The 21,499-nt window shown below is 34.0% G+C and overlaps 2 protein-coding genes across 51 annotated transcripts in view; one reads left to right on the top strand and one right to left on the bottom strand.

Moving 5' to 3' along the window:
• Positions 1-2,629: 2,629 nt before the first annotated feature.
• Positions 2,630-13,316, top strand: dicp2.1 (diverse immunoglobulin domain-containing protein 2.1). Of its 4 annotated transcripts, none has more exons than XM_073921126.1 (7): positions 2,672-2,814; positions 9,468-9,767; positions 9,845-9,901; positions 10,034-10,156; positions 10,330-10,368; positions 10,690-10,767; positions 10,917-12,247. In XM_073921126.1, exons 1-7 carry the CDS (start codon positions 2,760-2,762, stop codon positions 10,949-10,951), a joined length of 687 nt encoding a protein of 228 aa, XP_073777227.1. In that variant the 5' UTR covers positions 2,672-2,759; the 3' UTR covers positions 10,952-12,247.
• A 2,296-nt stretch (positions 13,317-15,612) lies between these two features.
• Positions 15,613-21,499, bottom strand: part of limch1b (LIM and calponin homology domains 1b) — a 205,298-nt gene continuing 199,411 nt past the window's right edge. For 30 of the 47 annotated variants that reach the window (XM_009291003.5, XM_068213321.2, XM_068213319.2 and 27 more), the window contains 6 exons: positions 21,214-21,302; positions 20,250-20,337; positions 19,690-19,773; positions 18,268-18,376; positions 16,771-16,873; positions 15,613-15,721 (listed from right to left, as the gene is read on the bottom strand). In XM_009291003.5, coding sequence (XP_009289278.2) covers positions 15,696-15,721; positions 16,771-16,873; positions 18,268-18,376; positions 19,690-19,773; positions 20,250-20,337; positions 21,214-21,302 — 499 coding nt within the window. In that variant the 3' untranslated portion in view covers positions 15,613-15,695. The remainder of the gene's footprint in view (positions 15,722-16,770; positions 16,874-18,267; positions 18,377-19,689; positions 19,774-20,249; positions 20,338-21,213; positions 21,303-21,499) is intronic. The other 17 variants (XM_068213320.2, XM_073921733.1, XM_073921732.1 and 14 more) reach the window with 1 other exon arrangement.

Here is a 21,499-nt window from a genome sequence, read left to right as displayed (position 1 = left end):
TAAAAAAGGGGGGAGAAACTACCCCAAAGGGGGAAAACATTACCAACACACAATTGACTGAGCTGGCAGGGCAGGGAAGATCAGGAGAAGACAAGGCAGGATCATCAGGAAGAATGATGACGAACTGGCTCAAAACAGCAGACATAAGAAAACTTTAAATATGAACAAATTAAGACAAACAGGTTAACAGAAAGGATTACTTCGCAATCAAACTAGAGTTTGAGCATGTAAAATTCTGTCATAAGCAGAGATGTATAGTAACGAAGAACTATTTCACTACTGTACTTAAGTACTAAAAGGCTGTATACTCTACTGGAGTATTGTTTTTTCTCCTACTTCCACATTTACTTCAGTACATATTTTTGTTGAGTTTAATACTTTTACTCCGATAGATTTGTTATGTGCTGCATCGTTACTCATTACTAGTGGTGTCAAAATTATTGATTTCGGTTAAATAATAGATCATAACCGGTTATTATGTACTGACGTCATTTATCTCCTATGCGCGATGTCGCAGTAGAATACTATGGCGAAGGAGACGAGGGTGAGTAAATAACGCTCTTACTACTTAAAAGATAGATAATTGTGCACAGTTCAACTGCTTGTGAGTTTTCTGGATACACGGTGACAAAGCACACGAGCCGCTATTTCACTAATATGCAAAAATGCTTTAAAAATCTATGTTAACCTATCTCTCTCTCACTTTGGACATTTGACCTATACTGGTGTGTTTGGGAGGTAACTTTTCCTCTCTTCTTGGCTGTTAAAGCGATACTTGTGGATCTAGACACGAGCATGTCTGTGGTGCGAGTTTTCTCCACTGTGTCTGTTCTAATTTACCTGTGATAATCGCGTATTTTGTGCAGACAGACAGAAACCGCGGCTGTTTTTCTCACCATCGATGAACAGCGTTTTCATTTCTAAAGCCAATCGCAGCCCTTTTTGTTGAGCAAAGACAATAACCAATCATAGGGCTGTAAGACCTTACCTGTCAGCGCTCAAAAGGCAAGCGGAAGAACATTAGTTTATTTGCTCTAAATGCTCATGCTGTCTTCTGTGCATGTGTTGGAGTTTTGTTTGATACATTCAGAAAGAGTGTTTACCTTGAGCAGGTCAAATTAAAGGTATATATCTTACTGCTGTATTAAAGAACAAAATTGTATTAAAAATAATATATAACTATAAATATATTCATAGATTGTAATTAAAAAAAATTTTGTGTTGTGAAGAAAAAATCTAATTATGTATGGAAAGCATCGTCAATGCACCGAGATGTCAAATTGAACCAAATCTATGGCATGATAATTGTAACCGAACCAAACCATGAGACCAGTGTAGATTCACACCCCTACTCATTACAATTATAGACCTTTTTCTTGGCTGCTGCATGGAAGGCGCCATAGTGACCTCCGGTAGAATGTTTAGAACTTCTGTTTACAACGTTTAAAACCGGTAATTTGCAATCCAAAAATGGGTTTCAATGGCGTTTTAAGTGAATTTAAGGAATGTTTTTGTAACACAACTTTGAAAGGTATGTGTTAAAGCTGTTATAATTTGTCAGATCTGTGGTTCAAGCGCAGGAGAAAAACGTTATCCTAGTTCATTTAAACTGTAAGCCATGTTTCTTTTCGTTCTGCTTAATCACTTGCCTCAAAAAAAGATATTTAAAATAAACAGAACAATATGATGTCTTTTGACTGCTTTCTTTAATAACTACATTACACAATATTTTTACTTTTGGTCTTGAGTAGTACATTTTGAAATAAACTACTTGCAATACTTAAGTACAAAAAATATTGAATTCTTTAGTACTTCCACTTAAGTATGGTGCTTCAACTTCTACTCAAGTCACTTTTTTGATAGAGCACTTGTACTTTTGGTCCCACTTTATATTAAGTGTCCTTAACTACTATGTACTTACCTCAAAAAAAAATAAATACAATGTACTTACTGTGTTTATAATGTATTTGAGAACACTTGTGGTGCTTTTGAGTTGGGATAGAGGTTGGGTTATGGACAGGTTTGGTGGTATGGGTAGGTTTAAGGGTGGGTTAAGGTGTAAGGGATGGTCAACAGTGTATTTACAAATCTAATTACAAAAGTTAGTTACAGATGAAATTACATACATGTATTTAATCAAGCATAAATACAAAGTAAATACATGTATTTACACAATAAGTACATTGTAACAAACTATTAATTGCTGTGTAAGTACATATTAGTTAAGGTCACTTAATATAAAGTGGGACCGTACTTTTACTTAAGTCTGGGTCTCTAGTACTTTATACATCTCTGGTCACAAGTTATAACGTGAAACAATGAAATCAAACAAGATGATTAGATATTTTAAAAAGCTAGCAATACAGTGCATCCGGAAAGTATTGATAGCGCTTCACTTTTTGCACATTTTTTTATGTTACAGCCTCATTCCAAAATGGATTAAATTTATTTATTTTCTCAAAATTCCACACACAATACCCCATAATGACAATGTGGAAAATGATTTTTTTTAATTGATGCAAATTTATTGAAAATAAAAAACCTAAAAAAATCACGTACATCAGTTTTCACAGCCTTTGCTCAATATTTTGTCAGAAATGAAGAACCAGTTATTTTGGGTAATAGTGGAATATTTCTTGCATCATAGGGTCATACTATGATCTGTCTTATTAAGGGAAGTTGGCAGAGAAGGGGCTGGTGACATTTTAAAGAAGACACTATAGAAATGCTAAAAAAAAGACAGACATAGAGACAGATGAATGACAAGGCATATGGACATGCTGGGACTGATCATTTTCTGCTCAATTCTCAAAGGTAAATCTGTCAGTAATGTTTGGGGTCAGGGTTTTCTGTATCCTTTGAAAAAACTGCTTTTATATTTATACTTTATTTGTATATTGTATACATGTGTTATATACATGCTACTTTTAAATACTGTTATGCTTAAAAAAGCCAGGATTTTGTGTTAGCCCTAACACTGCTGATGAACTTACTTAGTTTGAATAAAATGAAAATATAGTGTTATATGCACTTTATTTGAACTGAACAAGTTCATCATTAGTTTCATCTACAGTGAATGCAGAAAGTATTCATATCGCTTGACCTTTTTCAAATTTTTTATGTTACAGCTTTATTCCAAAATGGATTCAATTCATTTATTTACTCAAAATTTTACACACAATACCCCATAATGACAATGTAAAAAAAATAAAAATTGTTTTTGAAATTGTTGCAAATTTATTAAAAATAAAAAACCTGAAAAGTCACATGTACATAAGTATTCACAGCCTTTGCTCAATACTTTGTTGATGCACCTTTGGCAGCAATTACAACCTTAAAGGGCCATGAAACCCCCTTGTTTCAGCAGGGTGTTTTCACACCTCTACTTTGGAAAAATTCAGAAAAGTGGGCGTGTCCAGCTCTGTTTAGGGGGGAGTGTCGAAGGAAGAAAAGTGGGATGGTGTGGGAGTGTCTATTTGGGCGCGCACGAGTTTCAGAATCAAAATACACACACACACACACACACACACACACACACACACACACACACACACACAGTAGAAAGTGATGGTGTTTAACCTACAAAGACATCTGTAGTCGAATTATTTGCCAAATTATTAAATGGTGGACTTTAACTGCAGTTTGGCTCTTTCATTCAGGGAATTCATTCATGCCGCTCGCGACAAACGCGATATTTGATTTGAGGAACTGCTCTAAGCGTGTATTTTTCATGCAATGTTTGATACCGCACGGCGAATGAGAGAAAAAAAACCTCTGCATTTCCCGGAAACTTAGATGCACACGGCAGGTAGCGTCAGAAAGCCTACACGAGGTTAAAGTTTGGTTGTGGTGCTAACATGTTTATACTCGGTGCAATGGTTAACTTAGTTCGATACAAACAAACTGAATAAACAAAGAGCGCTTTTCACTCACTTACCAAATCTGTAGAGACAGGACAATCACCAGCAACTAGAGCCGCGTCTTTATGAAGAGGAGACTACAAGCGAATCCGATCTCAGCGTTTGCATATGAGAACAGCTTTCAGGTAAACAATGTTCCTCCTTAGACACGTAAGTTATTGTTGTCGAGCGTCGCGTACACTGTTAATCCACACGTGAGTCCAGATGAGCTCTCACAGAGAGAAAATGAAAACGAAACTTAACTGCAGCAAACTATAAAAGCAACACTTCACGATTGTTTTGCCAATACAACGTGGTGTGAGTGTCGTCTAAACACTGTGACAGTAATGAATATTAATGAAGTTGCACAATAGAGTGCGCTGATTGGTTTGAACCAAGCCTTACTCATGCATTAATGCAACACACTGTAAGACGTAATAAGACACACTCTGGCACAGACGCCCAGTCTGCACGCTGGAATACAACACTATTATGTCATGACCGTGACGCAGCTTCAAAAATTCGTTTCAAACCGGAAGTACGAATTTGCTTGAAATAACGCAAAAACAACCAATTTACACTTTTTAGTGAAATATAGATGTCCTAATAGTGTTTTTAGCTGTGTGGGACACATATACGACTGTCAACAGCTCAAAACATGTGTTTTGGTGTTTCGTGACCCTTTAAGTCTTTTTGAATATGATGCCACAAGCTTGGCACACCTGTCTTTGGGAATTTTTGCCCATTCCTCTTTGCAATAGCTCTCAAGTTCTATCATGTAGGATGGAAAGCGACGGTGTACAGCCATTTTCAGAGATGTTTAATAGGATGTAGGTCTGGGCTCTGGCTGGGCCACTCAAGAACATTCACAGAGTTGTTGTGAAATCACTCTATTGATATTTTTGGTTTAATTGGTGGATTGCTGCACAGATGGTTGTCCTTCTGTAAGGTTCTCCTCTCTACAGAAGAATGCTGGAGCTCAGAGTGACCGTCTGGCAGAGGTGGATAGTAACGAGTTACATTTACTTGAGTAAATTATTGGGTAATGAGTACTTTTTGAGTACATTTGAATATGTGTACTTTTACTCTTACTCAAGTAAATTACCGGAGAAAAAAATCATTACTCTTACTTCGCAACATTTGACGGCGTTATTACCAGAATATTATTAAAGAGGTTGTGTCGCGAGAGGTTGCTATAGAAATAAATCTCCCGCTTTCGATTAGAGCGTGCACGTGTCTATAATAATGGCTGAATAATGGCTGAAGTCTAGAAAGACGTGAGAGTTTATACTGTGGTCCCACTCGCTCGCCATCTGCGGTTCCGAGAAGGACAGTTACATAATCTGTGCAGTGAGTTTATCGGATCACGTCACCCGGCCTCAAGTTCAGTCTATGTTTTTACTCCAAGATGTTAACAAGAATAGTTTCATAATGCGATGCACGCATCGAACTGACATCGCAACATATACATGAGTTACATCACAGACCTGAAAAAACACGTAGTGTTAGGTGGCAAAATTTTCCATATTTTTAGACCTTATTAATGGTAACTATGTGATAAGTACAGAAACTGCTGTTTAATGAAATAACCAATTAGCCCTGCTGTCACAAACACCAGCGATCGTAACTCTTTAGATCGCTGTATCTTACACACAATAACCATGGACTACAAATCCACCATTTCTGAACTACATTTTCATACATGCACTCCGTTTCACACTCACACATGCCTCCTCATTTAGACTGATTACACTCACACCCCCTGAGGATTGTCAACAACTGATTACACACACTATTTAAGCAACACACTCACTCATTCACATTGTCGAGTCTTGTTTTCTGTTATAGTGACAATTCAACGCGTTTTCTAGTCTTGTTTACCCATGTATTTATCTTGCCTTGTTTATCCGGATATCCCTGTCTTCCGCCTGCCTTCCGACCTCTCGCTTGTTATATTGACCACGATTCTGGACTGCCTTTATACCTCTGTTTGCACCTGTGTTGACCATTGCTTGCCTGACTCCGAATAAACCTGCAAGTGGATCCAAACTACAGTTGTCTGTGTCACTCCCCGTGTTACACCTCCACACATTTAGCTATTAAAAATATAACATTTAAACATTATTTTTTAACGTATAATTGTTTTAAAAGAAAGATTTTACCAACACATTTCTATAGTTTTAATATCTCATTTCTATTAACTGATGATCTTTGCCATGATGACAGTACATAATATTTGACTAGATATTTTTCAAGATACTAGATATTTCGTCACCTTAGAATTATAAGGTTCTATCTGACATGTTTGTCAAAATTGAGTTATTGACATTCTTATTAAATGACAACTCATTTACATTATGGGATGTTTTTTTATAAGTTGTTTACATTTTAATAACTTTATTCAAAAAAATCAAATGTTACACACATACTGTTTGCTATGTGGATTGCAAAAACTTTAAAGCTAAAAAAAATCTCAAAATCATTCAGAACACAGTTAAAACCTTATAATTCTGAGGTGACGATTTTTCAAGTGACATTTAAAGGCTTAACAAGGTTAATTCGACGAGCTATAGAGTAATTGATGGTTTGTTCTGTAGACAATCAAAAGAAACATTTCTTGAGGACCTAATAATTTTGAGCTTAAAATGGTAAAAAAAAAAAAAAAACATTAAAAAATGTTTTTATTTCAGCTGATATAAAACAAGTAAGATCTTCTCCAGAAAAAAGATACTATATATATGAAAGTGTGAAAGTGTGTGTGTGTGTGTGTGTGTGTATGTGTATATGTATATATGTATATATATATATATATATATATATATATATATATATATATATATATATATATATATATATATATATATATATATTAGGGATGTGCGGAGCAGCCGGTATTTGTATTTGTATTTGTTGAGGGGGGAAAAGTATTTGTATTTGTATTTGTATTTGTATTCGAGTAAAATTCAAAATGGCGCAAAAATATATATTTTTTCTATTACACTTCTAATTTACGTTATAGTGAAAGTATTGTTTAATTATACCCATTATATAAATTATAGATATGCAATATTGGCTGTTGTTTTTGAACATGTGATAAGAAATATCATTGAAAAGAAAATAACACAGAAGCCATTATCTCATCCATGGTTAAACCAACAACTAATAAAATACCATTGTGAATATTATGAACCCCACCACCACCGTTCTTGTTGAAGGACACTGAATAGACAGAATAAAAACAAATAATACTTCAAAAAACTGTTCTTCTTCTGAAAGAACTTTTTTCCAATGGACAGAATTCCAAAAACTAATATTAACTAAATAAATCTAAATAAAACCCTGCCCGGGAGATCTGGCAGAACAAAAGTATTCTATATAATACTAAAAGATACAGCCCTGCTATTATCATCTGCCAGCCACAAAAAAAAGACACAAAGTTTGTTTGTTTGTTTTTTTTATGTTTGAAACTGACTTGCTGGGGCAGAATGTGGCTGTGTTGATGCTTTTAGGATGCTTTTAGTGCATGTGATAATACATTACATAGAAGGTTGCGCGGTGCTCTGTTCAGTGAGAAGGGCTCTCTATGGCAAGCCTTTTTAGCATTTAAATCTTTGTTCTGACTCCATAAATATATTAGAGATATCTCTAATTATATTTTGACTAGTCATAATTATAATTCCACTACTCAGAATGACAATTAGACATATCTGCAATTACAATTGTACTAGTACGTAATCAGATGAATTTTGACTAGTAACAATTGTAATTGATATCTCTGAGTTTTTACTAGTCATAATACATTTGGAGATATCTTTAATTCATCATATTTAGAGATATTTACAAATATATTTGAAGATATCTCTAATTAATTTACTAAAAGTCTAATTACAGTTGTAGATATCTTGAATTGGATTTTTGACTAGTCAAAATTCATTTGGAGATATAGTCAAAACTTATTTAGAGATATCTGCAAATATTTTTCAGTGGAAGTCAATGGAGGAATATGACTAGTCTATCATAATATATTTGCAGATATTTCCAATCTGACTAGTCGAATTATAATTATGACAAGTCAAAATATAATTAAAGATATCTCTAAATATATTTATGGATAGTCTGAACAAGGTTTAAATGCTAAAACGGCTTGCCATGCGCTCTCACCCAGTAGCACAGTGGAGAGTTCTCTAGTTATATCCTTTCAGTCGTTTGTTATGCAGTGACATGCAGTCAAATATTTCGCCAAACAGTCCTTAGGGATGCGGTGACACGCAGTCAGATATTTTACCGGACAGATCCGCCACTTTTGGCGCGCATAAACAATCATAAAGCCCTCGTGCTGCAGGAATGAGGAGGTCTGCTAAAGGCGCGCAGCTGACGTGCAGTGAGGGGTTTGCGTCTTTAATAAACTACGGCAGTTTGCGATCACTGAACAGTAAGAATGATTAATAAATCCATATGAAACAACCCCTTAAAAGTCACGTCTCGCTTTCAGTTTCGGGCTTTGGCGCGTTTTGCCTCTCTCTCTCTCTCTCTCTCTCACTCACTCACTCACGCGGGCATGCACTGTGGTCTCATGAGGAAACGCTGCTTTTTGATATAGTGTTTTTCTTGCTCCCGAATACAAATAATTTTTCAAGTATTTGTTCGAATCAAGTATTCGTAAAAACACGCTATTCGTGTCTTTCCGAATACCGTATTCGGGTTCACCCTTAATATATATATATATATATATATATATATATATATATATATATATATATATACATACACACATACACATATAGTGTATATATATATATATATATATATATATATATATATATATATATATATATATATATATATATATATATATATATCCTTTGTCTTCATGCTTGGTTTGTGCTTTGACATGCACTGTCAACCCTGGAGCCCTATATAGACAGGTGTATGCCTTTTTAAACAAGATTATTAGACATTAAAAAAGCGAGCGATTGCTCCATATTTTACATTTTTGTCCAGAGAGGTCATGTTTTGATTCTCAATTGGTCTCACGCAGTTAAGTGGTGCGATTTTGCAGGTCAGAGTTCACCAAAGCTTGAACTTTCCAACACAGCTTGCGTTTCAGGTCTGACGCATCCGCATGTGTATGAATGGAAGTCTATGGGGAGAAAAGTGCAGTGTGACCGCAGATTAATCAGTGGAAACAGAATGTATCTGAGCTCAATTTAGAGCTTCACGGCAATTTATAACATTTAAAATAATCACACATTTATTCACAGTATTATTATGGAGTATTGTGTGTAGAATTTTGAGTAAATTACTTAATTTAATCCATTTTGGCTGTAACAAAAAAAAAATGTGGAAAAAGTGAAGCACTATAAATTCTTTCCGAATACACTGCATTTTAGATAGATAAAAGATATAGAGATTATAGTTAAACTAAAATTACAAGACAGAAAATAATTATTTTTTATAATATAACTGATTTGAACAGTTTTTATACGAAAAGTCAAGTGTATTTTGTATGTTGGTCAGAATTTCCTATAAAGCACAATATAAAAAACACACAAACACTTGTTGTTTCAGAAGCCAGTGGACAGAAAATTATCCACGTGTTCAGTAGTGATGCTGAGAATGCCACTCTGCCCTGTTATAATGCTTCTGCTGACTGCACATCAACCACATGGGCATATTATAGCAAAAGAGGATCACCAGGAATTGAATTATTTAGTAATGGAAAGATACATGACAGACTGAGTCTGGGCTCTGACTGCTCTCTGAACATCTATAAAACCACAACTAAAGATCTTGGAGTTTATACCTGTTGGCTTGGGGTTAAAGATACACAAAAAACTTTTGGCAATGTTTATCTTCATGTTCTTCAGGGTCAGTGATTCTGTTCATTGTGGTTGATTCATATTATAATAATTCTCCTTTAACATCAGGTGTGCTTTCTGTTTCAGTTTCTCCCTCATCTTCACAGACACAGATTAAACCAGGACGTTCTGTCACTCTCTTCTGTCAGTTATATTTCTGTTATGAACATTCTTGTGAAACTTTGCTCAGTAGTGAGGGACTTCAGCTCATCTGGGTAAATGAGTCTGGAGTAAATCTCCAAACAGACTCCAGATTTCAGATCTTATCCTCTGTAGATCACTGTAGCATCAGTCTGACTAAAACACTCCTCGATGAAGATGACAACACAGAATGGAGATGCCAGATTACTAAAGGATCTGAAGTAAAGACCTCGGTCAGCTATACTGTCTCATACCTGGGTAAGAAAATGAAAATACTTGTGTCTAACTTATTTAGCTCAACAATAATAACAAGCCAGAACTAATCCCATCTAACCAATACTGTAGTGTTTACTTGGGGTATTGGTATATTTTACATAAATTCCTATTAATACAATATGTCTTATAACACTTTCTTCTCTTTGTTCATCCAGGAGGTATTGAGATTGTTGGAAGGGGATTGTTAGTCAGAGGTATTTGAGATGACTATCATATTTACTGATATTTGTAGACAGCACTGCATTTGTACACAGCACCGTATAACCAGTATATTTATAACGAACATATAACTCAACATTCAGATCTTTTTACTAATTGCATCTCTGTTTAATGTTTATCATCTTTTTTCCTTCATATGTTTTGTGTTGTCACTTTATGTACGCTGGAAGCTTCTGTAGCCAAAACAAATTCCTTGTGTGTGTAAAGCACACTTGGCAATAAAACTGATTCTGATAGCAGCTTGTTTCATTCAGATAATGTATAGTTTCAATGACTGAGTTCTCTTCTTGCTGTAGGGATTATAATTATCATTGAGATGGCAGCACTAAGTTTTCCTACTGCTATTCTTCTATGGATCTGTAAAACGAGAGCTGGTGAGTTTTCAGACTTTTTTCACAATCTCTTGGCTCACAGCAAGCCATACATATGATCACATGCTGTATACACTATAAAAAGTAAAGAAGTATTCTTAATACATGATACAGTGTGAAAGGTTTAATATAATTATATGCTTTATTCACAGGAAAAAGAAGACATCCAGAAAACGTTGAGATTTAAATCATTTTCAATATATTACTTGGTTTTAAGAGTTTATTTTTCTTAATCATGCATTTACTCTTATTGACACATTTGCTGAATGTACCTCTGTTTCTCTCAACCTGTACCTTAAGACTGTATATATGGAGCTAGTAAATGTATTAAAAGTTCCTGATGGTGTACGAGATACAAGGTTTAGATTCTGTGCTGCAGTAAGGTTTTTTCTTTTTTTTCTGAGATAGTTTTAAAGTTGTTTTCTTGGTCTTTCATTGGTTTAACAAGTGTTTGATCTTGTTGATTGGGTTGACATTTCATCATGTTCTCTGTGTTTATTTAGTTTCTTTATTGGCTGACATTATGTTGGTGTTGGTTTGCAGTTGGTTGCTGGTATGGGTGGGATTCCTTTTCAGTCCTGGAGTTTTAAGCCTTAGACCGGCCCACAAAAAAAAAAAAAATTCTTGCAAAAATCTTTATTGATATTCAGTCCTTTGTAACACAAAAAATACAAAATAAAATATGTACACCTATATAAGTAACCCAAACAGTATTATATGTCTTAACACTGAAAATGAAAAAAACGAAATAAAAATGACTCATGGGAGGTTCAAACTCGATTTTGCAGCGTCGCAACCCACCGACCACTGGACCACACTGTTGCACTTTTATCTGCTGGACTCTTTTAACCACATTACTTTCTATTGAAGGCTTTTTAGCCTGTTTTTAGAATTCTGATCAAGTTATGTCAAATTTATTACTGTAGTGAATCATCTGATTTTCACTGAGCAGGTGTAATATTCATTATATTAATTATTCGAATTCTTATATTCACTAAGGTGCTGCTGTTTGGGGTCAAATGACAGTTACGTTATCAATAACCTGCAGGCTGCATTTTTCTCATGGGGCTCAGAGAAAATAAATAAAAAGAGCAGAGCTGTGGCAAAATAATGAATAAAAAGAGTCAGGCTCTGGTCAAATAAATAAATAAATCAATGAAAAAAGAGCGACTGCTGAGAGTGCAAGCCAAAAAATGGACAGGCCCATCGGGAATTGGCTTCTGATAAGCCAATCCGGGCCTGGTTACTGCTATGCAGTGGTGTAAAGTAACTAATTACAAAGATTTAACTTACATTAATTGAGTAGTTTTTCTCAGGAATTGTAATTTACAAAGTAGTTTTAAAAATGTGTACTTTTACTTTCCCTTGAGTACATTTTTTAGAGCTGTATCTGTACTTTTACTCCACTAATTTCCTTCAACCTGCAGTCACTACTTCATTTTTTCTTGTCTATGCTATGTTTTGCACTATAAAATAACTGTTCAAAAGTAGTTGATTATTTAATTGACAGTTATTGTATCTGACCTTATACAGTAGCTCTAATGTCTAGCTGTAAACGATTTTACTGTATATTCCTACATGACACGTTTGATATGTTATTTTTTTTCAGAAAACAGAAATAGGACAGGGGAAGTATTAACATAAGCATATATGGTCAAAACCACTTCAAATCTTTTTTTTGTTAAATAATTATTCCATTGTATTAATTGTCACTTTTATTGTTTTTATTTTCAAAAATTTGACATGACATGATTGCTCATCTCTTGAAAGATGATACGGGAGAACAAATAGAGGATGCAGTCCTCCCACATAATCTTTTTCTAGACCTGGTAGTGCAATGGAAGTTCCCTATTTTTATAAAAGAGACTGGCTGCAAATTTTCCTATAGCCTTATAGATGCTGTCACAGTCACTTATCAAGCAGAATCCAGCATGAATCTCAGAATGAAATGAAATCACAGTTTATTATATCAGTTTATAAGACTCGCACCTAGAAAGAAAGGATGGCAACACATCCAAATCTTATTTGAAAATAAAAAAGTAAAGGGATTTCATTTACATTTAACAGACCTTACTGTAACTGAAACTGATTTGTTTTTCATTAGTTAATGGTCAAATTATTTTATTACATATTGATTATGTATGGTTGTCCGCTGTTCCTCAAATATGCAGTTAATTAGGGTGGCTCGGTGGTTACAGCAAGAAGGTTGCTAATTTTAGTACCAGCTGGGCCTGTTGGCATGTCTGTGTGGAGTTCTCCCTGTGTTTACGTGGGTTTCCTTTGGATGCAAGTTTCCTCCACCGTTCAAAGACATGCAGTACAACTGAATTAGATAAACTAAATTGGCTGTAATGTGTAAATGGGAGAGTGTTTGCTTGTTTTCCAGTACTTGGGGTTGTTTTTGCAATGAGCATAAAAAAAAAGCTTTCTGCAGTGATGCCTTAGAATAACTAATTTTCCTAAAAGAACCATTTTGTTTCTCTTAACCTAAAGCAATTTAATAAATGTATTAACCTTTGAGGTTTATATAAATATAACATTTGTTCAAGTACTAATTTTGTCTATTTAAAATTTGATTCAAAACTGCATGTTTATGAAAAAAACGACAATAGACACACTTCAATTTTTCATTATTTTATTTATAAACATACAGTATACTGTAAAGCTGTTGCATTTGAACATCAAATTAATCTATTTTTGGATAGTGTAGATTTGAGATTTGAATAACACAATAAATATACCTTAGATTTAATATATATTTTCCAAGGTAACTATTTCCCTCCTAAACAACATATATCTTGCCTGGCTAAAGCCTCGGCCCTGTGTCAAACCTAAAGTTATGACGAATTAAACATAAAATACATGACATGACCCGGAGCGCAGAACTGCTGGCTAAATAAATCAATAATGACAGAAGATGAAATAGCAAACAAAACAGTCAAACTGTTTTTCGTGATCAAGAAGTCTTCTGTTCAGGTACATAAGATGAATGTTCTAACAGTGGTAGCCCTAAATCAAGAGTTACATTTAGCCAGTGAGTGTGTTACGATGAACGGTTTACATTTGTATTGCTTTGTCATGTTAAAATTCAATCATTTTCAGAATGAAACTAAAGCAATATATTTTTAAACACATTTTCCAAAAATGAAAGCAAAACAAATGTTATATTTGAGGGGGGAAATGTATGTTCAGTGGAGTTTGGCATATAAATAAAAAAATGTCCTGTGAAAATGGCCAAACTAACAAGATTCAGCCAACAACTATTTTACAATATTGGCAGAAAAGTGGCGATTTCATTCGTAGTAATGATTTTTAAAGGAGACTTGTCCCCAAATCCCACTACTAAACTCAACCATCATTGGGGGACGAGCAAATTTTACTAAAATATACGAATGTGATCATACAAATTAATACGTGTCAGCAACAAAATCTAAAAGTTACAAATTTCTGTGAGATTGTGTTGGAAATTTCGAGGTAAATACTCCATTATTTTTAAAGAGCAAGGTGCAGCTTTATCCATAAGATCATACATGACCAAAAATAAAAGCCTAATTTTTCTATGAGTGTAGAAACAGTCTTTGGATCCAAACGCTTCCTCTTTTTAAGTTTTTCATTCAGACGTTGCGTCTCTCTTAAGGCACAATGCTTCAGTGCAACAACTTCCCAAACCATCAATGGACTGAAGGACAGTGATTCGCATGAAAATAAGCAGCTGTATGAATATGTCTGTTTTCTTGAAGCTCTCTTTTTACATGCATCTGTATTTATATCAGCTCAAATGTATAAAAATACATACTTTGCTCCAGAAATACAATGATCAGGGGGATACAGTGACTGTGTTCCCTTAATTACAGATTACTTTTTTAAATCTTGAGGCACTATGAATGCTAACAACTTTTTAAAATAAGGACAAACTCTCCATTATCCTAAGAGTTTGGACATTTTAAGTTCAGATGTTTAAAAGGAAAACTCAGCTTTTCTTTTTTTTTTTTTTTTGAAAATAAGATTTTAATTCAAGTTCCTGCGGGTAAAATAGTTTCGCTTTACCATTTTTTAATCTATTCAGCTGATCTCTGGGTCTGACAGGATCAATTTTAGCTTAGCTTAGCATAGACTATTGAATCTGATTTAGCATTAGCTCACTCAAAAATGACACTGCAATGGCATTGCACCTACTGCAGCCATGGTATTAGATAGGTTAGATACATGATATAGCCAAAGTTCTTTGATTAATAAAACTAAATGAGAGTTCCTAGCCATATTAAGCTAGAAAACAGCAAGTCTTTCTTATTAGTCACGATGTAGCTAGAAGAGTCAAGCTTTAAATAGAAGAGTCAAGCTTTAAATAAAAAAAAAAATATTGAAACTATTTTTTTCTTTTTTAATGGAGATGCTAATGGTCTAATATGATTCAGTGATCTATGCTAAGCTAAGCTAAAAGTGCTCCTGCCAGACCCAGAGATCACCTAATTAGTAAAACTCAACTGTGGAACTGTAGGGCACTTGTTTTCTAAAAACATGATGTGTACTTTTAATCTTTTCAAAGAATACTGAGAAATAATTAGCCATCAACTACAGTGCTCAGCTACAGCATTTGAGGAGCAAAATGAAGAGAAATACTCAGATTTTTAAACAAAATATGAATGGATTTTAAATTGAAATTTGAATGCAGCTCCTCTTTAGTGTCATCTATAAATGGCTGAAATCTGTAGACAGTACAAAAACTAGTTTTCAGCTGACAAAAGGTTTTATTATTCAGCTATACTGCCAGAAACCTTTTTTTTTACTGTAGTCGCATGCTTTTCTTTGTGATGGAAAAGAAAATCTGACTTGAAGACATTGCAGTGGTTTGATTTGAAATGTGCTTGTATTAACATATGCAAACTTCATGAGTATTATGGGTGGATTTCTTGCTCTCAGAATTGGTGTTTTCACAATGTAGTGGGTTGACCAGCAGCTGAAAGACAAAAGAAGTTACAAGAAAATAATACATAAGTAATCCTCTGAACAATGAATTCAATACTAAGTGAACCTGGACCTCAAAATTTGTCTTATGTTGCATGAATATGCCAAAAATACATTGGATTGGTCAAAATTATTGATTTCTCTTTTAAACCAAAAAACGATATGATATTAAAATGAAAGGTCATCTTCCATTAACATATTTTTCCCACTATAAATTGATAAAAACTAAATTTTTAGTAGTTATGTGCTTTGGTTAACTTGGACAACAATTAAAGTCATTTTCTCAAAATGTTGATTATTATTATGCTTCAGATTCTTGATTTTCAAATAGGAGAAAATATCATCCTATTCCTACAAACCATACGTAAATGAAAAGCTTATTTATTTAGCTTTCAGGTGATGTATACATCTCAATTAAAAAAAACAAACTGACTCTTATGAATGGCTTTGTGGTTCACAATCACATATTATCATGCAGTTCTGCTAATATATTTGGGACTACCCAGGCTCATTGGAAAAACTATACCAATATTTTTTTATATAGAGTAAAATTAAAAGCATAGTTCACCCAAAATTGTATCTGTCCTTATTTACTAATCCTTCACTTGTTACAAACCTGTTTGACTTTCTTTCTTTTGTTGAACATAGATGAATGTTACAGTACTGAAGAATGTTGAACAGAAAAAAAAAAACAGCCACTGACTTCCATAGTATTTTTGTTCCTACATTTCCCCCAGCATTCTTCAGAACTTCTTCTCTTGTGTTCAACAGATGAAAACAAATCATTGAAGTTTAGAACTATTTGACTGTGAGTAAATAATAAGGAAATTTTCATTTTTGGATGAACTTTCACTTTAATAATAAAGTATTAACCTTTTAGTGCTGTTTGATTTTCTTTTGATGAAACATAAAAACATTTTTTTAATAAAAGTTGATTTGTTTATGTGAAAAATGTACATTCCTTTTAGTGTCACTTTGATGTCAAGATGCCATGACTTTCACACTGCAGCACATTTAAGTGAATGTGTGTGTTTGACTCACAGCGGGAGCGGATGTAGCACTGATGGCAGTTGAGCAGACCATTTCTGATCCTCACATCTGTTCCTGTGCTGGTGTCACCCAACTGACCCTTACAGATTCCACACTTACACAGAGAGAGAGAGAGAGACAGAGTTTGACAATACGTAGTATGACAAAAAAGAAAACATTATGCAAACATTTGTTATCACTAAGTCAGTGTGTTCAATCCTGAAATGTGCTACTTTTATCTTTCAAAAGTGGAGGATGGAAAATCATCAGTTTCATTATTATTATTATTTAGATATTAGATATTATTTAGATATTTACATTTTTATAATGCCCCAAAGCATTTCTGTTTATAAAATGCTGATCTTTCATTTAAAAATCCTAAAAAAAGATGGTCAAAGTCGTCACAGCTCCAGCATTATATTTAAAAATCTATTTAGATAGAAAACCTTTATTATAACAGTTTGTACACTATCATTGTTCAAATAAATACAGAAACATTATAAAAACTTTTCTAACCCCATTTTTGAACAGTAGTGTTTGTGTTTGTTCTCTTGATAATGCAGTAAATGCTGCATTTCTGACATAAAATAATACTATATAACACAAACTTGACTATTTAAGACTGGTCTTCTTTTAACGTTCTTACATATATCTTGACAGTCCACACACACACACACACACACACACACACACACACACACACACACACACACACACACACACAAACACACAAACACACACACAAACACACAAACACACACACACACACACACACACACACACACACACACACACACACACACACACACACACAAACACACACACGTTTCAGCAATTTTCCTGTGTCAATATAGCAATGTGATCATTTGCAATAGTCACATCGTGAGTATATGTGAGTCTGGATTAAAATTAATTATTTCGCAAGCATTTTTGAGACCTGTAACCATGTGAGGGTTTTAAAAGCATTCAGGCCTAAGATATTGTGCTGTTTGTAACTTTGACAAATTAATAATGATTGAATTGCTTTTAAAATGAAGACTATGCAGTATTATTTTACATTTGATTATTTAATTTCTGTATACCAATATACAGTTTGACTTCAACTGTCAAACAATCAAACTTCAAACAATCAAACACAGTTTTTTTATTTTATTAACTTTTTTCTTTATTGATTTTATCAACACTTGTAAATTGTTTCTTGTATTTTATGTACTCCCCTAAAAATTCATCCCAATCAACTCTTAAAAATTTATTCCAGATAGTTATTCAACTCATCTAGTAAAGTTGTATTCATATCACAATATATAATTGCAGAATAAAAAAAATATTGCAATATTAGATTTTTCTAATATTGTGCAGCCCTAATATAGTATTACATATTTATGTTTATATTCCAGAATATTCATCCCTTGATGCCTCATCATAAACATGAAAAAGCCCTAGAGTTACTAGCACCTCAGTGATAGTGGCTTCTTAGATTTTGTGTGTGTTTATTGCGTGTACACATACCTTAAAGCACTGGATGTGAAAGTAAAGGCTGAGAGTCTCTATAATCATGGCCGCACCTTTGCCAAGTGGGTGACCACAACTTGAGCACAGTTTCTTCCCACTGACAGACCTACACACACACACACACACACACACACACACACACACACACACACACACACACACACACACACACACACACACACACACAAACAAATGAAAATGAATCCACTGTAAATAATCAACAACATATAATCCTTGTCAGACACTAGCAGACATAAACAAAAAAAAAAACAACAACAGCGGTTGAACAAAATGGGAGCTTTTGAATGCAGAGCAGAATGGGACATGCTACTGTATATAATGTATTGATACTGATGGTTTACCTAAAAATTTTTGAGTTTCTTTCTTCTGTTGAACACAAAAGAAATAACTTTGACAAACGTTGGAAACTGGAAGCCACTGATTTCCATAGAATTAGTTTTTCCAGCTGGATGTCACTTGCTTTGTTACCATCAACTTAATTGTATGCACATTTTGGATATGTGCATTAAAAAACAGTTCATGGAAATGCCAAGATGAGCATAAACTTTGTAAATGCGTATAAAAAATGTATGCACAACTGAGTAGATTTTTATTTAATAAGGAAACATGTGCATAAACTCAACGGAATCACTTTTACCGAACAAATTACAGTATCCAGTATGGTCCAGTATTCTCTGGTTGTTTTATTGATATTCTTTTATTGTACAGTGTCCTTGAGTTGGCAGAATGGCATTTTGAAATAAAATGTATTATTATTATTATTATTATTATTATTATTATTATTATTATTATTATTATTATTATTATTATTAACTGTTTCATTATTAGTGTTATTATATTATTATCTCCAGAATTGTGCTCTGCGTCTCATTCTTTTAAACGCCATCATGCATTTATTGCATCTTCTGAGGCGCAAGTAATTTATTAAATAAGGAAAAGATCCACACAGCTTCTCCTACAGCAGCAAATTCCATATTGATTTTTGATATTTGGCGTCAGTTAATTAGGAAATGACAATTTTGTTCTCTTTTGACTCATTTGATGGGCATCTTTTATGCGATATTGACATCTTTTATGCGATATTTCAGTTTTGTGCATACATTTAATTTGCATCTTTGGATAAAAAAATATAGCTGATGATTACCACTGCAACATTTTTCTAAATATCTTTTTTGTGTTTTTGTGTTTATCAGAAAAAAGGAAACCAAAAAGATTTTGAACATGAGTTCTGAAAGTTTTCATTTCAGGGTGAACTATACCTTCAATAATGTCAAGCATATTGACTAAAATACTGACACAGAAAAATCACTTCATTTCAAATGTCATTTAGGAAACAGGCTGTTTGTGATTGTGTTGTTTTTGACCTTTTGTGGTGAACTCATGTCAGAGAAACTGTACCTGTTTGGTGATGGAGGTGCTTGTGTGTCTGTGAATGAAGGTGATGTTGATGGATTTGGCCCAATGTTCTCTATAGAGTCAGACCTGAGGATGGAGAGCCACATGCAGTGTTCAGCCCTCATTTCATGCACACACACACGCATGCTCAGAATCATTACACCTGGGCCATGAGGATGAGTTCAACAAAATCATAGAAAATCATACAAACTTTGAACCCTGCAAAAACAAAATCAATGACAGAATAGATAGCGCACACAGACACGTGTTGGTAATGGTGGTTTACCAGGACTCTTCAAAGACATGACGCATTTTATGCTGTAAAAAACACTTATTATATGGCCCTACACCACCGCTTACTCTAATCACAACCCTCCCAGGAATCCTGTGGTAAATTTTCAATGTCAAAAGACCCGGATAAGTATGAGTTTTAAGCATTTTGAATTACAAGGACATAAAGCATGTCCTTATAAACCACCTTAGGTCACACCCATGTCATTACACAAATGTTCTTGTAAACCACCAAGATTAGTACACACACACACACACACAAACACACACACCTCTTGCGTCCACCAGGTTTTGGTGGTGTTGTATTCTTCTTCCATGTCTCATTCTGTTGGGGTATCTGTCTATTGCCCAGTGGCATATCTGTGAAATTACAACAGTGATGAAAACTTAAACAAACAAATAATTTTCATAACCCACAACAATACAAGCTCAGCTACACATGGAATAACATGTTTATGTACTATATAAACAGACCCAAGACATTTAGCATAACATCTATTTAACAATCTATTGTTTTAATAATATTTATTCACTTTATTTTATGGAATTTTAAAGTGCTATACCATGCTCAATCCTGTTCCTGGCGATCAACCTTCCTGCAGATTTCAGCTCCAACCCTGATCAAACACACCTGAACCAATTAATTAGGACCTGAACAGCACTGGATAATTACAGGCAGGTGTGTTTGATTTGGGTTGCAACTGAAATCTGCAAGAAGTTAGATCTCCAGGAACAGGGTTGAGCGCCCCTTTGCTATACAATATTAATATAACACACCAATTGTGTTAAAATACATTTTCAAACAAATATAAAATACTAATCAAATCACTTTTATTGTCACTTCATCGGCAGCATGTGTGCTATGATGAGTGAAAAGCTTAGGTGCTGGCTCCAGACAGTACAAAATGCAAATAGTGCAAATACAACGACATTACATACAAATATACTAGTATATAAAGGACCAAATATATTCAGTTCCAATGATACCATCAGGCTGGAGAAATAAAAAAATGCAGTGTACTGTAATACCAAAATGTAACCACTAGATGACTGTATAGCCCTATACAGATTTATATACTGTATATCACAAGAGCAGCTCACATGCTCTTATAGAAAGCAATTTCCAACCAACTCCAAGTTTAATCCTATTAAGTAACAAGATATGTACCAATCAGATATAAAATAATTGATATAATTCTAAGTTAAATTGATGATTAATTGTAAATAGTGACTCACCCTGACTAGACTGTAGTGTTGGCTGCTTATCTTGGCTCTGGTCTTCTTGTCCTCTCTGACCAACTGACCCACAGCTTTGGAGGGGAGAACTGATATGTGAAAGAATAGGGAAAACAACAACATGTTTAATTATATGTGTTAATATGTTCAATAATATGTTTAATTATAACAAAGGGTTAAACAGTTGACCTAATATTTAAAATTATAATTTGTCAAAAAAGTCTCTAGAACTTGAACTTCACTATTGAATAAATAGGTAATAGACACTTTTTATCTAACAAATCTG

The sequence above is a fragment of the Danio rerio genome, chromosome 14 (assembly GCF_049306965.1).
Source record: "Danio rerio strain Tuebingen ecotype United States chromosome 14, GRCz12tu, whole genome shotgun sequence".
NCBI lineage: Eukaryota > Metazoa > Chordata > Actinopteri > Cypriniformes > Danionidae > Danio > Danio rerio.
This window is presented reverse-complemented; position numbering and strand designations above follow the sequence as displayed.